Source organism: Buteo buteo, chromosome 8 (assembly GCF_964188355.1).
Source record: "Buteo buteo chromosome 8, bButBut1.hap1.1, whole genome shotgun sequence".
NCBI lineage: Eukaryota > Metazoa > Chordata > Aves > Accipitriformes > Accipitridae > Buteo > Buteo buteo.
In genome coordinates, this window is record NC_134178.1 from 31,938,186 (window position 1) to 31,959,365 (window position 21,180).

The 21,180-nt window shown below is 41.0% G+C and overlaps 1 protein-coding gene across 3 annotated transcripts in view; it reads right to left on the reverse strand.

The window, feature by feature from the left end:
- The window catches only part of CD247 (CD247 molecule), a 58,932-nt gene that overhangs the window by 13,547 nt on the left and 24,205 nt on the right, over positions 1-21,180 (reverse strand). Inside the window, exon 1 of one of the 3 annotated variants that reach the window (XM_075034018.1) lies at positions 18,546-18,572. The exons of the other annotated variants lie outside the window; for them this stretch is intronic. Within the exon in view, the coding sequence (XP_074890119.1) occupies positions 18,546-18,552 (7 nt within the window). The 5' untranslated portion in view covers positions 18,553-18,572. Of the gene's footprint in view, positions 1-18,545; positions 18,573-21,180 lie in introns of those variants that run through there. 3 annotated transcript variants of the gene reach the window in all.

Below are 21,180 nucleotides of genomic sequence, written 5' to 3' on the forward strand. Positions count from 1 at the left end.
CCCAAGTGCCTACACGGTGCTTACCTGGGGCAGCCCGGCTTCCAGCACCCCAGGTAACAGATTAAAGCTGTTCAATGAGGGAAATCCTGCTAGACATAGTCTGGCTGTGATGATTCCTGGAAAAATACGTATTGAGCCAATGATAAAGTCCAATGTTTAGAAACCAAGAAAATGAATTAATTCATGTCTTTTCCTTCCTTAATATGTTTGATTTCTGTATTCTTTTAAAAAAAAAAGGTACAAAGCACTTTCTAAATAATAACCTTTGCAACAGCTTTCTGGATTAGAAAGCAAGAGAGAGAAAGATAAAAGACAAAAGATACAAAGCCTATTGAAACAAAGGTCAAAGAGATACAAAGCGTGATGAACAAGTAGCGGTTAAAACAGCATCCATTCATATGAACAGGATCAGTTTACATTTTTAAATTGCTAGAGGAAGGGTTACTGTCTCTTCAATGTTTGCACAACATGCACAAACAGAAGGCGAGTCCCTTGGGCACGACCAAAATGTACTCTCTGCCCTTCATCAGCCCTGAGCCATGGTTTGGGGAGCTGAGGCCAAGGTCACACCACTGCAGTGGATGGGCTGATGATGGAAGCTGGGCAGAGCCAAGCCTGCCAGCCTTGAGGGAACAGTCACACTCAGCTGCCTCATACAGAGCAAAGCACAAATAATGAACATTTCACTGATAATTCCCACTCTGTTAACCTTACAGATTACCCAGCGCCTACTGTGAGTTGCACAGCATCTTTTTGATATTCATATACCAGTGTTTTACCAGTCCAAATTTCAGCAGTCCAGTAAAACACAGCAGGATTTTAAAGCAAGATGTCTAAGTACAGGCACGTGGCACAGCTAACGTCAAGTCACAGGCCAGCAGGGAATACAGTTAGGTTGCACTGTAAATGATGTCAAGCTTACTGCTTAAATGTGGCTCAGACAAACAGCATCTCTCTCTCCAGGCATCAAAAAGGAGTTGAGTCACAAGTCAACATCTGTGTACACAAATACACAAGGGCTTAAGGATGAGGTCAAAGTGGTGCTCTTGCTTGGGAGGGAAGCAAGCTCTGAAGGAATAACAACTAGAAAGCTTGCACTTATTCCTGCTCACCACGTCCTCCTATGCAAGTAGCTGCACGTTAGATCTCCCATTGCACAGCGGGGATGACATTTACTCGTAGACTGTTGGGATGTTAAGGAAGACCAGAAACAAACTATGCAATTTACAGCATTAGGTAATTAAGGGTTTTTTTAGGAGTTTGTACAGGAGAAGCTATGGAAAGCTTTGTACAAGGAGCTGACACAGGATGAGCAAGGACTGGTGGAGCCATAGCAGCTGAGGTAGCAGGAAAGAAGATGGAGTCAGTAAGGGGAGCATTGCTTTGTTTTGTGAAAAGGTTGCCAGCCCTTCTCAATCCCAAATCCCAGCTGCCTGCCGCCACAACTGGGGCTCTTTCCCAAGCTGCACTTCTGCTCCTGAAAAGTTTCTTCCCAGCACCTCCTAATTCCAAAGCCTGGACTTTTGTTCCCCTCTTCTTCTCTCCTCCCGCCCAGCGCCGCAGCCCTGCCCTCGGCTGTGCCAGGGCACTCTCTCGTGCTGCTGCAGGTCCGTGCCCACACATGCCTGGACCCTGGGCTGGCACAGCTCCCTCATCCTGCTCCACACGCACCCCTGGAGCAACACCGCCAGCACCCCCGCAACAACCCCCTGCAGCCTTTTACTTTTTAAAGTATGGGGGGAAGGAAGGAAAAAAATTTAAAAAAGCAATTCACACCAACTGCTAGTGACAAGCGAGTGAGAAAAAGAACTCTAGCGACAGACCGACAGCAACCCTGGTAGCCGAAGGAGAGGAAGCCCGGGGGCCAGCGAGGGAGGCCGTGCTGCGGGCGCCCACCTCGAGAGCGCTGCGTGGCAGCCCGCCCTGCGCGGTGTGGTTTCGGAGAACAGCTTCAACCCCCTGGCTCAGGCCCAGCACCAGCTTTCCTGCACGTGGCCGCGGGTTTATCCCCGGCCACCTGCCCACCCGGTGCCTGCACATGCCGCCAGCTGCTCCCCTGCTCCAGGCTCGGAGACAGCTGGGGAGTCCCAAAACTCGCATCCAGATGCATCTGCCCTGCTCCAAAACATGGCACGATCGGTGGACGCTGCACCCCAAGGCTGCCTGGGCCCCGGTCCACAAGGCTGGCCGCCTCTGCCAGCTCAATGCAGCCAGTGCCAATGGGGATCTGCTGAAGCAAATCACTGAAACATGGCCTGGATCCTTGAAACACACTGGTGCATTTTTTTTAAATAGGATTTTCCCCCTCCGACATTTTTAGTGTGCATCTGGATTGAGTTAGACCGTGATTCCTGGTAATAGTTCAAGAAGTACAGACCGTAGAAGCTGAACTACCGTAAATTCAGATCAGATCCATCTACCATAATATTTTCTCTCCCATGGCCCTCATTAAGTGATTCATTTAAGGGTTTTATTTTTAGGGGTTACCAAAATTCAGTGACACAGTTATAAATGCAGAGTTTTATCTTCCCTAAAACTGAATTATTCAGTCAAGCCCATGAAAACCAGTCCCAGCATGAAAGATTTATTGATGCAACTGCAGTTACATAGAAGGTGTTTAAAGGCAGAAACTGAAGAGCCTTCTCCCAGCAGCTGAGATCTGCCACAGCTGCACCCCACAGCAAAGCAAGCAGCATTTCTCAGATGCCACTGTCCTCCACCAGCAGTGATCCAAGGGACTCATGGTCACTGTGTGCAATTCCCCTCAATTCTACCCCTTATCTTCCAAAAACCACTTGCTGCAGGTTTGTGTTGCCAGACTCCCCCAGAGGACAGACTTTCACACCTGTGGGTGCTGCCACCACCACACCACACATCAGGCACCCACCAGATTTTCTCTATGGAGGTCAAATGCAGGGAGAGCCTGGGTGAGACAGACCTTGCCTCCCTTACCAAAACCAAGATGCTGAACCCAAGATCACTGCCTGGGCTCGGGGCAGAAATGGGAGAGAGTTGAGCACCGCACATGGTGCTTCACTTCAGGTGTATACAGGCTGGCATTGAAGAGACAGCCCAGACTAAATGCCTAAAAGTTAGCCACCTAAAATTATGAAATATAATCCTGTTCATAAAGAACATATCTTCCCATGCGTTTATTTATTTATATATTTCTATGCTTTTTACTCATAGATATAAATAATAAACAAAACTGGGACACTCCAAGACTGAAGAAGCAGAGGCCAAATTCATCCTTCCCTCACAGAAGGAAGAGGGTCCTCCATGCCACTGTTTGGGCATATCGATGGAAAAATCTGAGCAAAAACGACTGAGGGAAGAAAAGGCCTGGATTACACCATGCATGGTATATTAACAGGTCTGATGTGCACAGTAGCCAGTTAACAGAAATGAGTGAAGTGAAAGGCATCCCTTGCATCAAACCAAGTATGTGAAGTCAGGAGGCTCCCTTTATGCAGAGGCTAAAGATAGTCCTGTTGATCATTAAATTATATTAAGATTGCAGGGCTAAGTAACACTTTCAACATAAAACTTCCCCACTACCATATCTGCAAAACCAAGACACCCAAGGAAAGCCAGCAGGCTTTTAACACAGGAAGATAAAATAACCCCACCACAGCAAAATGCCATTGAGCTTGCTGCCTGAAAAAAATTTCCAGGTTTGTCTTTTCATACCAGCCACTTACCTTGGCAAGAAAGTTAAAAGATGTTTACTGTCTTTTCTTTTCCCTCGCCGCCAGTTCCTTTAGTGCTGAGGAAGACTCTTGTGTTTGTGATCAATAAACCATCACACATTTATGAAACACAACATGGCCAAAAGCACAGGTCGTGCCCATGAAGTTCAAGATTATGGTTTGCTGTTGTCCTCAGCTTTAACGTGAAGGAACAAACTGCCGATATGATCAGGATTCAGGTTACAATACCTGACATTAGGCAGCCAGAATAATTACATTTTAAAAAGGAAAGTATTTCAGGTCATTAACTTCCACTTTTTTATGCCAAAGAATGCCAGCACTATGGAAACATGAGGTCAAGTTAAGGTGCTTTAGGATCCTCGTGAGTCCTTCACACTCCTTCCAGGATCCCTTTTTGGAGGCACTATGACAAAGTTCAAATAATGCAAGTTTCCTTGTGATTTATTTGGGAACAAATAGATTCAAAAGAAGGAAAAAGATTATGATGCCATAAAGGGCCAAACATTTTCTAGCACATCATGAGATAAAGACTCCAATAAAAAGTCCAGGGTACTGTAACAGGAGCAAGACAGGAAGATCTCCAACAACCGTCTGATTTGTGGAAAGAGGACCCGGTGTGTGCAGAAAACAACAATAAATGGTCTACCTTTCCAGTCTGAAGGTGAAGATTATTAACTTTGAACATATCATTAAACAAGGCAATCTTTCGCCCTCCAAATCCTTCCAGAGCCTCATCAGAAACAGAAAGGCGGCGAGTGCCTTGCTCATCTCTGGAAGGGGACTCCTCGCTTCATCAAAACAGTCAGTCATTCTCAGAAAAAGCAACTGCTTTCACTTCTCAGTTTTGCAAGAACTTGGTGCAAAGGGCTTTCCTGAAGCAAACCTGATGTTGCCTCCTAGAGACAGCAAACCATGCGTAGGGTGACTGCAGAACTTGGATATCCAACAAGCTCAGGTGACAGACATAAGCTGTGCAGCTCTTCCAGCTTTTGTAGGGGTTTTAGATTAGACACATGTGCTTTTACTAGACCCATCTTCATCAGGGACAGCAGAAGTTTAATCTAGTTAATGCAAAAGATGTTCCCCACTGTAAGTTTTCTATTGTCTAATCCAATCTGGTGTTAAGTGTCCCAAGAGGCAAGACTTGTTATTCAAATGGTTGTTTCTAGGTCACTTACCCCTTTCCTTCCCCCACCAATTCTGTCTGTGCCTCCTGCAACAGTAACTCACCCCAGACTGATTTACTATTAGGTGGCCTTTTCATGTTTAGTTTCTACAACCTGATGCATGTGATGGAGGACTACTTAAAAGAACTCGGTCTGCGCATCTCAGCTCACTAGGAATCCCAAAGAGACTAAATGCTGCAAAGCTGAAGGAAGAGACAGTAAGTCAGACACAAGATGCTGTTGATCACAATCAGATGTGCTTCTCTGTTCAGTGAGCACCTCACAGACGTTTCCCTACCACTTTAAATTAGCACTTTTAAATTAGACTTTACAAAAAGCAGTGGAAGTATGGTTATGCTAAACAGCTTGCAGCTAGCTCACTGCTGATGGCTCCAGTAATCAAATATACTGATAACATGAAGAACAGTTTTCAACTGAGAGATTTATAAGCCACCGCTCACTCCCTTTTATCCTAGCTTCAGACTTCCAAAAGTCATTAAGCTTATGCTGGCTGACTATTGACGGGAAATGGCTTTCTACTAGCTGGGTAATAAAGTAATAGAATATTTTGTGCACAGATATTTCTGAGTCAGCAAGCACAAACTTATCAGTGCGTTTTCTTCTTGTCTCAGTGTTAGTGTAGGTAAGGACTACTCTAATTTCACAGCGTGTGTCAAACTAAGTGCAGAGGTGCACAAGCCCAACAAGAGACTTAACAGGGTTGTTTTGTTGCAGACTGAGCTCAACTGCAACTCTCTTGATCAGCTGCAAGCAGAGAAGAAAAGTAGGAAACTTTTCCATCACAACAATGTAAGCTAAGAGTGGAGGTGCTGGAGGGAGAATTGCAGCTACAAGGCTATTTACAGACGTAAGTCAGCCCATGAGCAATTCCTTGTGTTACAGCCAACACAGACCAAAGCTGCAACAATTAGAGGAGCCGTCCTTGATGTATGGTCAAAGCCCTGACGGTACACTCATCACAGCTAATCCTACTGGAATTAAACCAGTTTTCCTTTCCTTTCTCCAGGATCAATTTCCACCTAAGATCACTGACAGCACCAGACCTAACCTGCGCCAAAAAAGCAGTATCAGGAAGTACACCAAATCCCCGATAATGAAAGCCATCCACTTTTTTAGGTTAAGCCTATAGCAACATTTTGCAAAACCCAGCTGGCTGTCATCCAAGGCTTTCAACACATTCCTCATATAACGTTTTTCAGCAGATAAATAGAATGGCTGAATTATAAGGAAGGTAGACATGTACAAAGTCATAGAAAGGTTGCGATATTTACTTTAGCTCATCCAGCAGGACCACTGGGAGCAGAGTGTTTTGACTTGCAAAGTCTCAAGCTGTTTTCATCGCGGTCCCTGTATAGACATCCACTTGCAAGAAGGCTTCTGAGGATGAAGAAATTACTAGTGAAGCTTGGTATCAGGCAGAGAAACAGTTAAATCATCTTACAGAGGCAGTGGCAGCCTCAGGTTATCAGGCAGGAAGAAGCTTATACCAGCCCCAACGGCTGAGGCTCTACGTGTTGTAGCAGCTACACACATCGGGGAGGGAGAGGATTCAGAGCAGACCTTCAGCCCCCTGCTACTGACCCACTTGATGGAGAGCCATGCCTGTCACATCCTGCCTCTGCTAGGAGAAGCACAGACGAGAAAAACATGCAACAGCAGTTATGTACCAAGTAAAGAGAAAGGTTGGTTAAGGATTTGGTTCAATATTAATTCCCTGCATATTCTTTTTGCAGCATTGCTCACCAAAGCTTAGCAGCAATAATAATAATACTGATGATGATAATAATAATAATAATACCACCACCGTTGGGGAACATTCTGCTCCAAAAACAACACTCTGAACATGAAGCGTTTCACAGGGCTCAAAAAAGAGCCAGCAGACGAGCCATCACAAAATGGAAATATCACAACAAACCTTGCCTGGGTCCTTGACAGAGCCCTTCAGCAAAGGGTCTTGGAACAAACCCTAACTCCATGGACCCTCACGAATTCTGCTTGAGAAAAGGAATTGCTTCTTCCGTCTCTGAAATGTTCTTCCTCTAATTTGGGAGTGTTCACATTTTCATAGCATGTAGCAACTATACAGCTAAAATTTTACAGCAAGATAAAACACTGCTAAAGATAAAGGGCATTAGTCATGGATCTGCAAGTAGGGCACAGGGGCATGGCTTTATTTCCTCATTAACACCTCACTGCTGAGGCCTGTGCTCCTCTGTCAAGTGATGTAACTGTGGCTGGTACAACTCCATCACTACATTTTATTACAAGCCACCTGGCAGACTGCACCCAATTTTATAAAGCCTTATCTCAGATTGCATTACAGGATAAGAAAAAAAAAAGGCTATATTTTGAGACATACCTTCTCATTCATTGGTAGGAAATAGCAAATACGAAGAGCCTATATATAGATTTTGACTGAATTAAGGGCTGTTACAAAGCGATGCATTCCTGTGGGGGGTGGGGGAAACAGGAGGAAAGAATTTCCTTATCATTAATGACTTTACATAATACCTTTGTTTTACCACTCATAAAATAAGAATAACAAAAGTAATATTTTAACTGTCAAAAATATCGAAGTGCTCTCAAAATCTCAGATACTAGGAGTTAGTACCTTCTTAATTGCTCCTCTATGGAGAGACAGACTTGTGGAAAAAGCAAAACAAGGAAAGAAAAAGGACCCCAAGCTCTCATCACAAATAAAATTTCCTGTATATTTACAGTGAGAGTTCAAACCTTCCTATGTCAGCATTTGTGACTGAGATGAAAGTAAACAATTATGCTTTAGCCATTTTCTACAGTGCATGCAACTAATGTTAAAATTTACCAAGTTAATTCCAGTATTCAATATATACATTAAAATATATCTCTACATCACCACCACCAAATGAGATGTGTTAACAGAGGTATCTGTTAGCCATCATACTACTACTGCAAATATTAAGTAGTCTCCAGTCATGCCTGATATCCCTTCTGGTAGTTAATTTCTATTGTATTAACAATATTTTTTCCAATTGTTCATTGGTTGTAATAAATGCTGTGCTGAACAGGAATACAAGAGCTTCCAAGCAAAGCTATCTAAAATTAGTAAGAACACCAAATTTAAGAATATAATGGTTCAGGGTTAGGAAAAACATAAATCAAAATTTCTATTGTTGATATATAATATGGGTATTAAAATTGCATTTTTTGTAAAGCTGAAAATCCTCAGCATTGTAGGCTTTCTGGAAAAGCATTTATTTTTTGCAGTTTTAAATTCTTCAGTGTTCTGTGTTGTTGACAGTCCAGGTAACCACTTTGTATTTAAGCTTACATTGCAGACCTGTTCATAACATAAAATCATTTTCCAAAAGAGGCTCAACTTCAGAGTTCATTTGCTAGCAATAATTACAGACAATTTGCACAAAGCTTTAGTGACTCATAGCAATGCTCCGGGTCAGCTTGCCTGAAAAGCACAGGCCAAATTCTGCAGTCCCTCTACCCATGAAATCTCCATCGATTTCTGCAAGTATTTAATGACCAACCTCTCGGCTCATGTTTTGCATGCTGAAGAAAGGATGGGATGATGACAGGAACATACTAAAGACCCTGAGATTTCATATAGTTTTTGAATGTGCTGGTTTTAGGGCAGCAGCAGAAGAAAGTATTTGAACATTAACACACCGCAATTTTTGCAGATCTTTTTTGTAAAGGAAAAAAACCCGGCAATATTCTACAGTAACAACCACCTGAGTGAGTACTAGAGTTTGATACCAGCCCACCAAAACGAATGCTGCAGGATCTATTATTTTTATACTGTCAAGAACATGTGATTATAAAGATGGGATTTCAGAGGTTGATCTGTATTTGCATTAAACCAAGAACAAGTTGAATTATAGACACATCAAGTTAGCACAAACAGGGGTGGGGGGGGCGGGGAGGCTATTGAAATCACTCATCATACTAATTTGTATTCTGCTTTACATCCCTAGATGCAAATCTCTGCTTCCTTTCCTCCCTCCGTTTTCATTCCTACACTATAAAAAAATTTCGAGCATCTCTGAACACGCCTTAAACCTTGTCCCATCCTCACGTACCTGCAGGTCGCACAACGCCAGCTTTGCCCAGTGGTGGTATTTGCTGTGGATGTCCATCAGCTGGCCAACGGCAGCCTAAACCAAACAGGTCCCTGCTGAGCTCGTGCTGCTGCCACGCAGGCACTGCCTTGAGTGTCTCCTTCCATCCAGCCATCAGTTCTCATGAAACCTGGAGAAACTTAATTGCCTATTGAAACTTTAACCCCTCTGTTAAATTTGCTGGAAATTGAAAATGGGCCAACTGATAAAGACAGTGACTGCATAAGGTTGATCTCGCTAGGAAACACGGCTGATAAGGCGCATATTGCTATAAGCCACAATGCTGATCTTATTTTTGAAGTTTAGTATGCATACATCGCCCTTTGTAAAGCATGTAGAAACAGGGGTCCTTTTCTGAAAAGCTCTGCCTAGGTCATGTAAGTCAGTATAAGGAACCTGGAAAGGTGAGCTATCACCAGCGACTTAAACTAATTTTATCTACAGCGCTGAATTTATGCTATTGGTTTTCTTTTGGGATTTTTAATGAAAAGGTTTTCCAGAAACAGCATACACAGAAATCCCACCTTGTTGTTTATGACTGGATTTTGTTTTGTTTTGTTTTTCCTGGAGGAATGTCAGAGCTATTTCTAGAGCATATAGATTCCTTGTATTTATTCCTTGCACTTATTCCTTGCATCTTAATGTAGACAAGTAGCTCTCAGCTGCTTACCAGATACAGTTTACAGAATAATTCTGTTCCTATCTTTGACTTTTAGAGCACATATCTGAAACAGCCACTTCAGATGAGATATTATGTTCTCTCTGATTTTTCCTCACTCCAACTTTTGTAAGTGTAGAATTATGCATTGCACTATCACTGCACTGATCTAATTGCTCGTCAATCTCATAAAGCATGTTTCTTTTAAGGTCTTTAATGCTGCTTCTAAAATGGATGAACATTTTCAAATTATATTTACTTTAAACACCTCCTCTCTCCCCACAAAAAGCCTTATCGGGAAGCCTCTGAGATATGCAGACAGATAAAAAGACTGCCTGGAAACTGTATTTGTTTACTTTCTATGTGCAGCCAAGATGGAGTTAGAATGCAAAGGAAATTTACACAAGTTCCATTTTTCATAACACTGGGAGCTTAGGTAAGCTTTATTCAAAGCGCAGTGTTGGAAAGTGCAGTTACAGAACTGTTGGATGGGGTGAAAGACTGCCAAATGATCAAATGCCCACAGGAAATAAATTTTCTCCTAAACATGAAAAGGATCCTTAGCATTACATTTACTTTTGCTATGTACTCTCTATGAAAATCCTTCTTCTGCTTCTAGCCATTAAAATTTCTTCTTGGCACAGAACTGTTTATTGTATATTGTACTACTTAAAATACAGAACACAAAGCTGGGTTGCCCAGATAATGCATGGGCTTGTATAAAACAAAACACTTGTTCTCCCTTAATACAAATGCTTTTTTGAGATTAGCTTTGATTAATCCACAGTTCATTCACATCTGGACTCAGTGTGTATTCTTTATATGATAGAGGGTGTCATGGTTTAACCCCAGCCAGCAACGAAGCACCACACAACTGCTTGCTTACTCTCCTGCACCCAGTGGGATGGGAGAGAGCATCGGAAGGAAAAAGGTAAAACTCGTGGGTTGAGATAAGAACAGTTTAATAGAACAGAAAGGAAGAAACTAATAATGATAACAATAACAATAATAAAATGACAGTAATAATAATAAAAGAATTGGAATATACAAAACAAGTGATGTACAGTGTAATTGCTCACCGCTCACTGACTGATGCCCAGTTAGTTCCCAAGCAGCGATCCCCCCAGGCCAACTCCCCCCAGTTTATATACTGGGCATGACATCACACGGTATGGAATACCCCTTTGGCCAGTTTGGGTCAGGTGTCCTGGCTGTGTCCCCTCCCAACTGCTTGTGCCCCTCCAGCCTTCTTGCTGGCTGGGCATGAGAAGCTGAAAAATCCTTGACTTAGTCTAAATACTACTGAGCAACAACTGAAAATATCAGTGTGTTATCAACATTCTTCTCATAGTGAACCCAAGACATAGCACTATACCAGCTACCAGAAGGAAAATTAACTCTATCCCAGCTGAAACCAGGACAGAGGGGAAGAGGGAAGGTACTAGGGACAAATAATATTTTGAGGTGCTTGCAGTAGCCTCATTTGTGCCTCTGGGAGTTTCTTGTATATGCAAGCATGGAATTAATCCCATTAAGCAAAGTGTTATCCCACCAAATTAGCCATTAGATGTGCATTAATTATTTCAATCTATCCCTTGAAAACTGTTTGGAGAAATTACCCTGGTTTTGCAGGCAAAAAAAGTAAAGCTATTTAAACCGATAGCGCTCAGGATGATATTCAGATTTCTCACATCCAAATGGAGGAAGAAACACAAGTGAATGTAAATAAATGCCCCAGTTCTCTTCCCACTAAAGACCAGATTCTGTAAAGGGGTGAATTCATTCTCCACATCATTGATTTCAACAGAAGTTTGCACAGGCCATTTAATTCAATGAGAATAGGTTTAGTCCCAAAGCAGACACACACATACCTTTTAGGACACATAAGAAACATGTAGTGATAAGCAATAATTAAAAGACAGATGCAAATGTTTTTTCTAAGACAATATTCATTATATAAGAAATCTTTACTTACTGTAACAAAATTAAGTTTGGGGAGCTATGATGCTATAATATTTTTTCTGGAAAATACAACTTTTCATTACTCTTTTCTTTAGATTTACTGTATTTTACCCTGCTTTCAGAGTAACTTTACAATTTGTTCTTCTGCGATTCATTTTTACATGCCTACACATCAGAAGTCAGCAAAAAAAAAGTTGCCTCTGAACCCTTCACTTTAAACAGTGTTTTTTTCATAGAAATCCACCCCAAAGTTGTGTTTCTATTCTATCAACAAAAATTAGCAATGGTTTACTCAAAGTCCATTACAAGACCTACATTAGAATGATTTACTACAAGGCGAAAAAAAGCAGGAAGGACCAGATGGTTCAGCTCATTGCATAGGACCAAATATATGTATCTAACTCCAAACAATTTCATTGAGGAAGAGCACAACACATGCGCAAGATACAAAGGTCTAAGAGAAAAGTCCATGTGCATGAAGCAAAAGAAGTCTGGCTTTGTAACCTGCTCTACCTGATATTGTTTAGAATATAAAACCAATTCACAAAAAATGATGGGGAAAAATTCACTATGTATTTGTCTTCTCAGTCAATTTTCAGCTTAGACATAACACAAAAAGTCATAACCTAACAGGTTTCATGCAGTCACCTCAAATTTCTAGAATGCAACGGCATCCACTGTCACACAGTGTTTTTTAATCTAAATTAAATACATACATACAGATTTAGATACAGCTGTAGCTATAGAGCAAACATTATTTTAAATTAAACAAATACATTGCATTTCATATGCTGGAGAAAACACTGAAGAAAATTTCAACAGAGAAATAACAAGCAAAATTGCATAGATCTAAGATCATCTTATTTTACCAAACTAGTGCCGTAAGTCCCCTAAAGCCAAATTTCTCTGCTACAAGCCTTGTTCTCTTCCAGTGCCCCACAATTATGTATCTCGGTCTGATGAGTTTATGATCAGAATAGTTGCAGTCCCTAAAAAAGAAAAAATCTGACCACCTGGGACAGAGAAAGTGTCTGCTCAGGTATTTTATTACCATGCTAACAATCAGTGATCCAAACCCTACAGTTTTAAGACACAGTTTACCAGCCTGGAGCAATATTTCTTCTCTTTTCCCTAACACATTTCTAGCACTAACTATTATAATATTGGTAGCATATAAGGCAAAAAAAATACTTAACAAATCCTAGGCAAAATTATTATGTACTCTTTAGGAGCAGTAAATGAATGACAATTTTTTGGTGAGATTTATAACCTAGGTAAAGGTAAATAAAGTATCACACTGAATATCCTGATTCACTTAAAATTCTCAGCTGACTACGGCATAGAAATACCCTCTAGATAGGCTGTTCAGAGATTAGTATTTCTGCAGCTTTTAAGAGATTACATTAAATTCTGCAGCTGGTTATGCTATCTGCAGAATAAGCCGATACCAGATATCAGGCACAATTAGAATTCATGCACAACCAATCTGTAATTCAAGGCATAACTGAATAATTAAGATTTTAAAAAAAGTCAAATTGTATTTCAAAGTTAGTTGTACTTTCAGGTTTTTATGAAGTGTCAGTAAATTATATTTTAAAGACAAAATAAACTCTGCTATTTGAATTTATCCTAGCAGATTAGTGCAATTCTAGTGAAGGGATTACATTTGCCTGTTCGCATATAGACTTGCTTCTGATCAGGATCATATTCCGCTTCTGCAAACTCAGGGTAGATGAACAATGAAGTTCTACTAGCGTACAAGCAGCTTAAATTTTACCATCCATGCAGTTACCTATCAGTGCTGAAATTGATAATAAAAGCTCTAATCAAAGTTATTAACACATGTTGGTCAACTTGTGAACTCTTTTGAATTACAGAAACCCTGACCGACTCCACTAATTACCACAGAAATGTTTTGTGCTTTGTCTAGTGTGGCTGATGACACCAACATTTTCATGGAAAAAATGTATAGCCGTTTTGTTCAATATATACTCACTTTGCAACTGATGAAGCAAAATTAATATACTTACTTTCAGTCAGGAATTGTATTTTATTTTTATTATTGAGCAGAACTGTAAAAGTGAAAGAAGTCGGTTCTGTGTGCTGCTTGTAGAGATTTTGGCATTACTCTCCCAGTCATTTGTATCCAAGTTCCTCAAATTGCAAATGCAACACTAAGTCAAAAGAGAACCCTGGCAGTTTCAGAAAAATCATGGCTGACTTTATTTTAAAATATACTTTATAACCTTATTAGGTTACACAGGAATGGAAATCTATAGAACAAGCATTGAGGTGATTATAATGCGAGAAATCAGAATGATCCTACCCAAACAACTGACGCACAGACTTCCTGAGTACTTTTCAAAAGGCCAAGAAAGTGCATTTTATGCAGACAATCTTAACAGTGGAAAAGGACAGAAAACCATTAAACTGACTCCATTAAATTGTTTTCTATAGTTCCCTAGACTGTTCAGTGTTTCTCCTATTCTTTAAAATTTCTCTGTACTGTAAGAAGTTAGACAAAATAGGACTTCAAAGCACGAAAAAGCACTTGCAGTTTAATGACATTCTCAGTGCTGATCAGGATAGTTCAGAGAGGAACAGAAAATGCAGAGCCATGACATTAACCAAGGGCACCCTTTTACCCTTGCTGCCCCCCTGAGCATTGCACACTAGACACTCTCCAGGCTGGTTTTAATAATAGCGTTATAGCCATAGTTAAGTAGAGAATGACTACTTTATTATCCTTTGCAGACAGATAAATCACATTTCTTACACCTATCCAACTTGCTCACCTCTATGTTACAGCTTTCCATCCTGACCACTAATCGTCCTTTTATCGGATTTTGTTAACAACGACGCACTTCTCTCCGTAGATACTATACAATACTATAGATACTATATGACTTCTCTTTGCCCTTCATTTATATTCTAGATATGCTGTACTTTGCTCAGAAAAGATCAGATCTGTGTTTCAGTGAGGACCATACAAATCAGAGCTTGATGCCATACTTTCAGAAAACCAAACATGTTTTCTTGCTCCGACACCTTGCTGCTGCATCCTGGTGCGGGCTCAGAAAATCCCCCATCATTTACCTCAGAGAGCAGCTCTCCCTAGCGTGCTGCATGACACCAGTGTCAGGCCAGCCAGGCCATTTTTGGCAACTCCTCAGAAACTGTTTGGCCAGCAGATCACCCGTGACTTTTCTGGTTTACTTTTGCCTGCCAATAGGCACGGCACAGGGTCAGCGAGGGAGGTAGCCTGTTCCCTGCGTCTGCTCACCTCCAGCACTGCACAACCTGCTGTGCTGTCCTCCATTGCTGCAACACAGGTTGGCTGCTTCTTTTAGAAATCTCCATCCTCTTTGTCTCTTGGGTCAGGTTAATATCAGTAAGGTAGTGTTTATTTTTTTCTATTCCATTTCTTCAACCTTTGTTCCTTGTTCAAGACAACTGATTTCTGGCAGCCCTTACAGTATTTCCAAGAGCGTGCTATGAAGCTGATCATGAAATGGCTTGAACAGCCTTTTTGCACAGATTTGCTCCCATGCTCTGAGAGAATCACAGGGAGCCACACTTGCTTGTCTGACAGCAACCACAATATCCATGCCCACCCAGCCCCTTTCACTTAAAGCTGCACTGACGAAACAGAGCTCATGGTCCCTCACTCCAGCACACCTCAGCCCCTTTGAAGCCTCAAAGCGAGACATTACGCTTCTCTTAGACAGATACAAATCTACCCCCCTACACACCCGCCCTAGCAAACACACATCAGAGACTTTTGTTAGCAAAGACAGGCAATACCAGGTGCGTCTGAGAAAGCACTTGCCCCAAGTAGTTGAAAGCTGCTGTAACCGAGCTAGAAATCGTTACCTCAAAAAAAGTGTAGGAGAGGGCTTTGTAATTTCAGGGCTCTTCAGCCTCTCATTTTACAGGAGGGAATAAAATAAGTAAATAAATAAATAAATAAATGTTTTAAAAGTACTTGACTAAACCAGGGCAACACCAACATAGTATTTTCCTTAAATCTGGGTTGCAGGCATCCTTTTCCCAGACTTGGGACTTTAAGGAGGCTGGAGCAAGCAAGCGATCCTCTGAGAAATGCTGCGAAAGATCAGATAGGTGACCCCACTAACGCAAGCAGCAGCAGTAACATCTGGGATCAACGTCACACCTTTGCTAAGCATCAGACCCTGGAGAAAGACTGCATAGGTTTTCAACCAAACAAACACAGGCATAGCACCAACCCCACTACACAGCATGGTACAGCACATGCAGGGACTGGTTTTCCTTTGAAGTATCTGCCTCCAAAGAAAGCCCTTTCGACACCCTGAAGGTAATACGTATATGACGCAATCTTATACACCAACGCGCCTTTTTTTTTTTTTTTTAAGCAAGATGGTGGTGGCAAGGGGTTGTTAGTTTGTTTTCAAAACGTGCCTGTCTTCAGAGGAGTTCTTGCATTCATCCATGAAATGGGACACGCCTCGAGAGCTCAGCAGAGAGAACTGAATGCCTTGACATCTAACATCCTGGACCTCTGCTGCCTGAGCTGAAGAATTCAGCTCTCAGCACATCCTGAGAGCTTGGAGAAGAAAACCACACTAAACGATCTTGTGTTGCACAGCCAGACTCAGGGTGCAACAGGGCAGCGTGAGTACAAACGCTGCCCGACAGGCTAAGACAGAAAGGAAAAGCTATGAGGATGTTTTTTCTTTTATTAAAAAAGAAAAAAAAAGAAAAAAAAGGCAAAATACAGCTCTCTCTTCAGAAGGCAGCTTTGACTCTGGAATTGAAAAATTAAATTGCCAGAGGGAAAAACAAATTCACATCCATATAGAGTAACCACCAATACACAAATTCTCTCTCACTCTCTTTCATCAGAGGCACCCAGAATAGCAGCATGAATTTTTTGAATATTTCTTGCCAACTCCCACTCCTTCATAATGAGCAACTGGAAGGTTTCAGTCTGAATAATTGACTTTATAGATTTAGGGAAAAATAAGTCAAATTACTATGTCGAAGGGCAAAAAAGCCCTGCTTGTGCTCTCTGGGATATACTGTATTGGCTCTCATGAGCAAGCAACAAAACGCAGCTTCTGTCATTCAGAAGTAAGAATAAACATCCAGAAGTTTAAATTCAAGTCTTATGAGGTTAGGCTATATCTTTCTCATAAGAAATACAAATTCTAGGAAACAACAAAATAAGCACTGCTCATAGAGCTGTGGCATTTTAGAACTTCTGGTATTAGCAGCAATCAGAAATGCAAAGGCATCACAAAATACTTGTATTTGAAGGTTTTCTGCTTATTCAGGAAGATTAAGCCACTTCATTCCAAACACATGGTGGAGTTGGAATAATCAAAATATAAATCTATACTGAACTTTCGATAAATATCTTCAATTCAACAACATTGGTTTTGCTGTTTCTCCATTACTTTGCATTTATGTTGCCCCAGAGCATTTTGCTCCTGAAGTGACTATTGATAAGCCAGTGACAGATATACTGAAAGAAATACAGAGATATAATAGGATTCTGCTCCAATGCCATCTTCCAGAGCCATAGGACTTGGCTAAATCAGCAATACTATTAAGTTTAAATGAGCACCTCAAACTTTTTGGTTCAGCCATTGCCGTTTTCTCTTCACTTAGGTGCATGTGCTCGCTGTCTTTCCCTTTCGTGTAAGCATACATGCAATACCATATACCAACCATTATGTGCATATATATATATATACACACACACACACACATATATATATATGAGGGCTGCGTGGTGTATCCACATATGTGTGTATATATAGATATATCTACATACACTCACCCAGCCATTTCTTCTCATTGACTTGGTGGGTTACAGATCAGAGCAGGGAGGATGTTCAGCCAAACAAATCACTCGTGTAAGACCAGTGACTTTCAGTCAGGCAGATGCATGTGTGAAAGGAAGAAAAAGGTTCAGTAACAAAGGCAGCCCCCCACTCTGCTTTGCCTTGTTGCAGGAGAGCCTCCCTGCCTCCCCCCTCACAAACAGGAGGGTGCCAGGGACCGCAGTGCAGAGGGAGACGCACCACCTTTGAAAGAGGTCTCGGCACAGGTCTTCCACCTCCCCAGGGGTTTCCTTGTGCAGGGTCCCTTCCCTTCAGGCCTGCACTGGAAAAGTGCACCCGTCACTAGTGTGAAACCTCCTTCAGCATCCACACAGCCTGGCTTTACTGCTGTGTCACTCTTGCCTCCTTTCACATCAGTGTCTGGTAGGAGACGAGAGGCAGGAGTCTGGGGAAGGGCGATAAAAAGCTGGATAACAGCAGGAGAAAGTCAGAAAGCAGCTATGGAAAAGAAGAACAAGCAGCTTTAAATGGATTCATAAAAACAGACAATAACATATTTTCCACTTGAGTGGAGAGGAACTACAGATTCATTTACAATTTGACTCCTCTATTTAAAGGAAGAGACCTAAGCTATACAGACAAAACAGTGGAAAATTAAAGTATTTCATCTGTTCAGCATTTTCTGTCCTGTTCTTGCTAGTGGTAATCACCCCTATCAGTGAGCAAGCCCTGCTTCCAGCTCAGGAAGCATCCCTGAATGTGCCGGTATAGCCAGGGGACAGCTAAAGCCCAAGGCACACAGTAAGGATTCAGCTTACAGAGAGAGACCAGGCTGCTCTCCCTGTCCAAAATCTTTAATTTTCTGGGTGAGATTATGATGTTTTCTTGCATACAGTCTATGCTTTCCTGGTGCTCCTGGAGTGCAAACTAGACCACATCAGGGATAATGCTAACGCTTAAAACAACATGCACATGTTAGTACTCACACCCGTGTGCTAGCCCTGTCTAATTCACTGTTATGCATTTCAACATGTCCCAGATAACAAATTATCACAGGCAATCAAAAATGCTACAAACTACAGTCATACCTCCCATCCCAAGATCGTGACAGAGAGCAGCGTCTTCTGTTTTCTTTCTAATCAGAATCTTTGCCATCCACACTTTCAAGTTTTTCTGTCATTGTGAAGTTAAAAAAGAGTGTATATATTTTTCTGAAGAAAACCCCCTAAAGATACAGCAATCGCATGAACCCCAGCAGCCAAGCTTTGAAGAAAAATTACCATCTTTTTCAGACAGGTGAGAAATTAATGACAGGACAGAAATTCATTCTTCAGAGGCTAAAAAAATTTCACGTTAATAAATGAACTCACCATATAGTATCTTAGGCTACCAGAGAGTTTTTGTGGTGCTTTACAGAGAGTTGTGTTTAATATCTTAACTGCATGGAGAAAAGAGCTATAAAATCAGCTGTTTGCTTCCTTCTCTGAGAGTTTATTTATAATGTTCCTAACTTCTGGGTACTTGTTAAAGCCCAGTCACCAGTCACAGAAGCTAGAATGTTAATCAATAAGCAGAAACCAAAGTCTCTGTGGGAGAGCATGTTGCATCTCTCCTTCAAAATACCACACTATACTAGCCTAAAACTACCTTGACAGATAGCAGAGGCTCAGACATCAAAAGTTAGTTACAGGGCACCAGAAAACAAGATGATGAAGTACATAAACTACATAAAGTACAGTCTGTTAATGTTTGTAACAAAAAGGACTAACTTGTTAATAGCAGACAAAAAGGACTTAAAAAGAATGAATTTTATTAAAAAAAAAATTTTCCACGTTATTCCTCCACTTTTGATCTTGAAGTCTTCAATTGTGAGCACATATTATGTTGCACTTGGTATTTATATCACATTACCAGGAGAATATTTTTCTTTGCAGAAATAAGAATGTGTTAAATTTCATACTTGACATGTTCCTTTATGCTGAAAGAGAAGTAACTGCCCAGAGCCCAGATTACATCCTACTCAAAGCAGCAAACCAAAGCTCTAACTTAAACTGGTAAGTTAATTGCCTGCTTGAACATCCTTTTCAACCTTGAGATGAACCCGGTAACTCACCCCAAAAAGCTGAAAAGCTGAATTATTTTGTCCCAGTGCACTTCGAAGAAAATGGTAAGTGTGCTCTAAGTCACTCTAGTGATGGAAGTTCACACCTTCTGGTGCCCCAGACGTTTAGCTGAGTTTGCACTCTAAAAAGTTCAAGCCACGTTTATCAATGTGCTATAAATAAAAATGATGTTTTCATTGCTAACACTGTAGCTGTTTTTGTTTTAAAGAAACAAGATCTTACAGCACTAAAAAGAGCAGCAAAAATACAGTTTTAATACTTCATGCTGCTAACTTGTATCCATGGAGTTATTAAAAAAAAAAAAAAGGCAGTTCTGTCTTTGCTTAAATGCTTATAGAGCACAACAGCTCAGAGTACCTGTTCAGAGGAGATTACAACTTACAAGCATTTTCTTTCTGAAAAATTAAAATCAAAATATTTTTGTTACCATTTTTGGTTTGGTTTCCTGACATATCAGAAGCAGAAATAAAATCATGTATATTTTCATGTAATATTAAATTTTTAATTCTCATGAAGTCTTTTTTTTTAATATCAAACAATAAGTCTTTTCAAAATTAAAGAATTCTGGCTGTTATAAGAAAACTCTTAAAAAAAAAATCAAAACAGATAAAAGATTTCCAGTTAACTCCAGAGAAGAGTTTTAAGTCTCACTATTTTGGGATCTGTTGTTCTGGTATTAAAAGGTCAGCATGTACAAGTTTAATTCACTACAATTATACATGAAACCTTGTAACAGCCGCAATTTTAAATACAGTCTACACAGTTTCAGATGGAGAAAATTCAACGGCTTAATGGCAAGGAAATAACTTTTATTTAACTTCTCCAGGATATATACCACCTTCATCTCTATTGCACAGAACCGTAACACTAGCCTTTAATCAAAAAGATGAGTGACAGAGGCCCATCAGACTGCAGACTTGACCCTACCAGTTGACTGAAAAGTCAAAACTGAGTTTTCTGTGGCTTAGGTTTGCTGGGCAAGCACCAGCTCTGCTGCATGCTACCTTTTACGATAAAAGGCAACAGCGGACCCCACAGGAGTCAGCCTCACACGCGGAAACACATGAGTTCACAGAAGTCATCATCCTTCTGACTCTACGTGGGTTTTTCTTCTGCTTGTTTTCAGTCCCCACAGTGCAGCTACATATGTTCCACTGCCCAAGCAGCACGCTAGAGTCACAACCTGGTGATGCTCCAACGCTCAGAGATGTTTACTGAACAGCTCTTGTCAACACTTTCTTCCACCTAAGTCTTGCAGCCAACCTCTTTGCCAGTACACCCCTTCCCACTGCGGAAAAGCTTTCCAGCTCATCAGGATTTCTGCAAGTTTCAGATCAAAAACCACAGGGTGCAATGAGGTCAAGAAGAGACAGTGCAGGTGACCATTAATAAGCATTCAGTAACTCCTAAAGCTACGTATGCAGCAAGGACTAATGCACCTGCTACAAAAGGGCAGAAAAGATTTGTAGAGGCAGGCAGGCATGGGGCTACTGACAAGGCACAAGCAAATTTACATAGGATATGGTGGAAAAAGCAGAGCCATTGAACTGCCAACCCTACATGCTTTAAAAAAAAAAAAAAAAAGTCAGGCTTATATAAA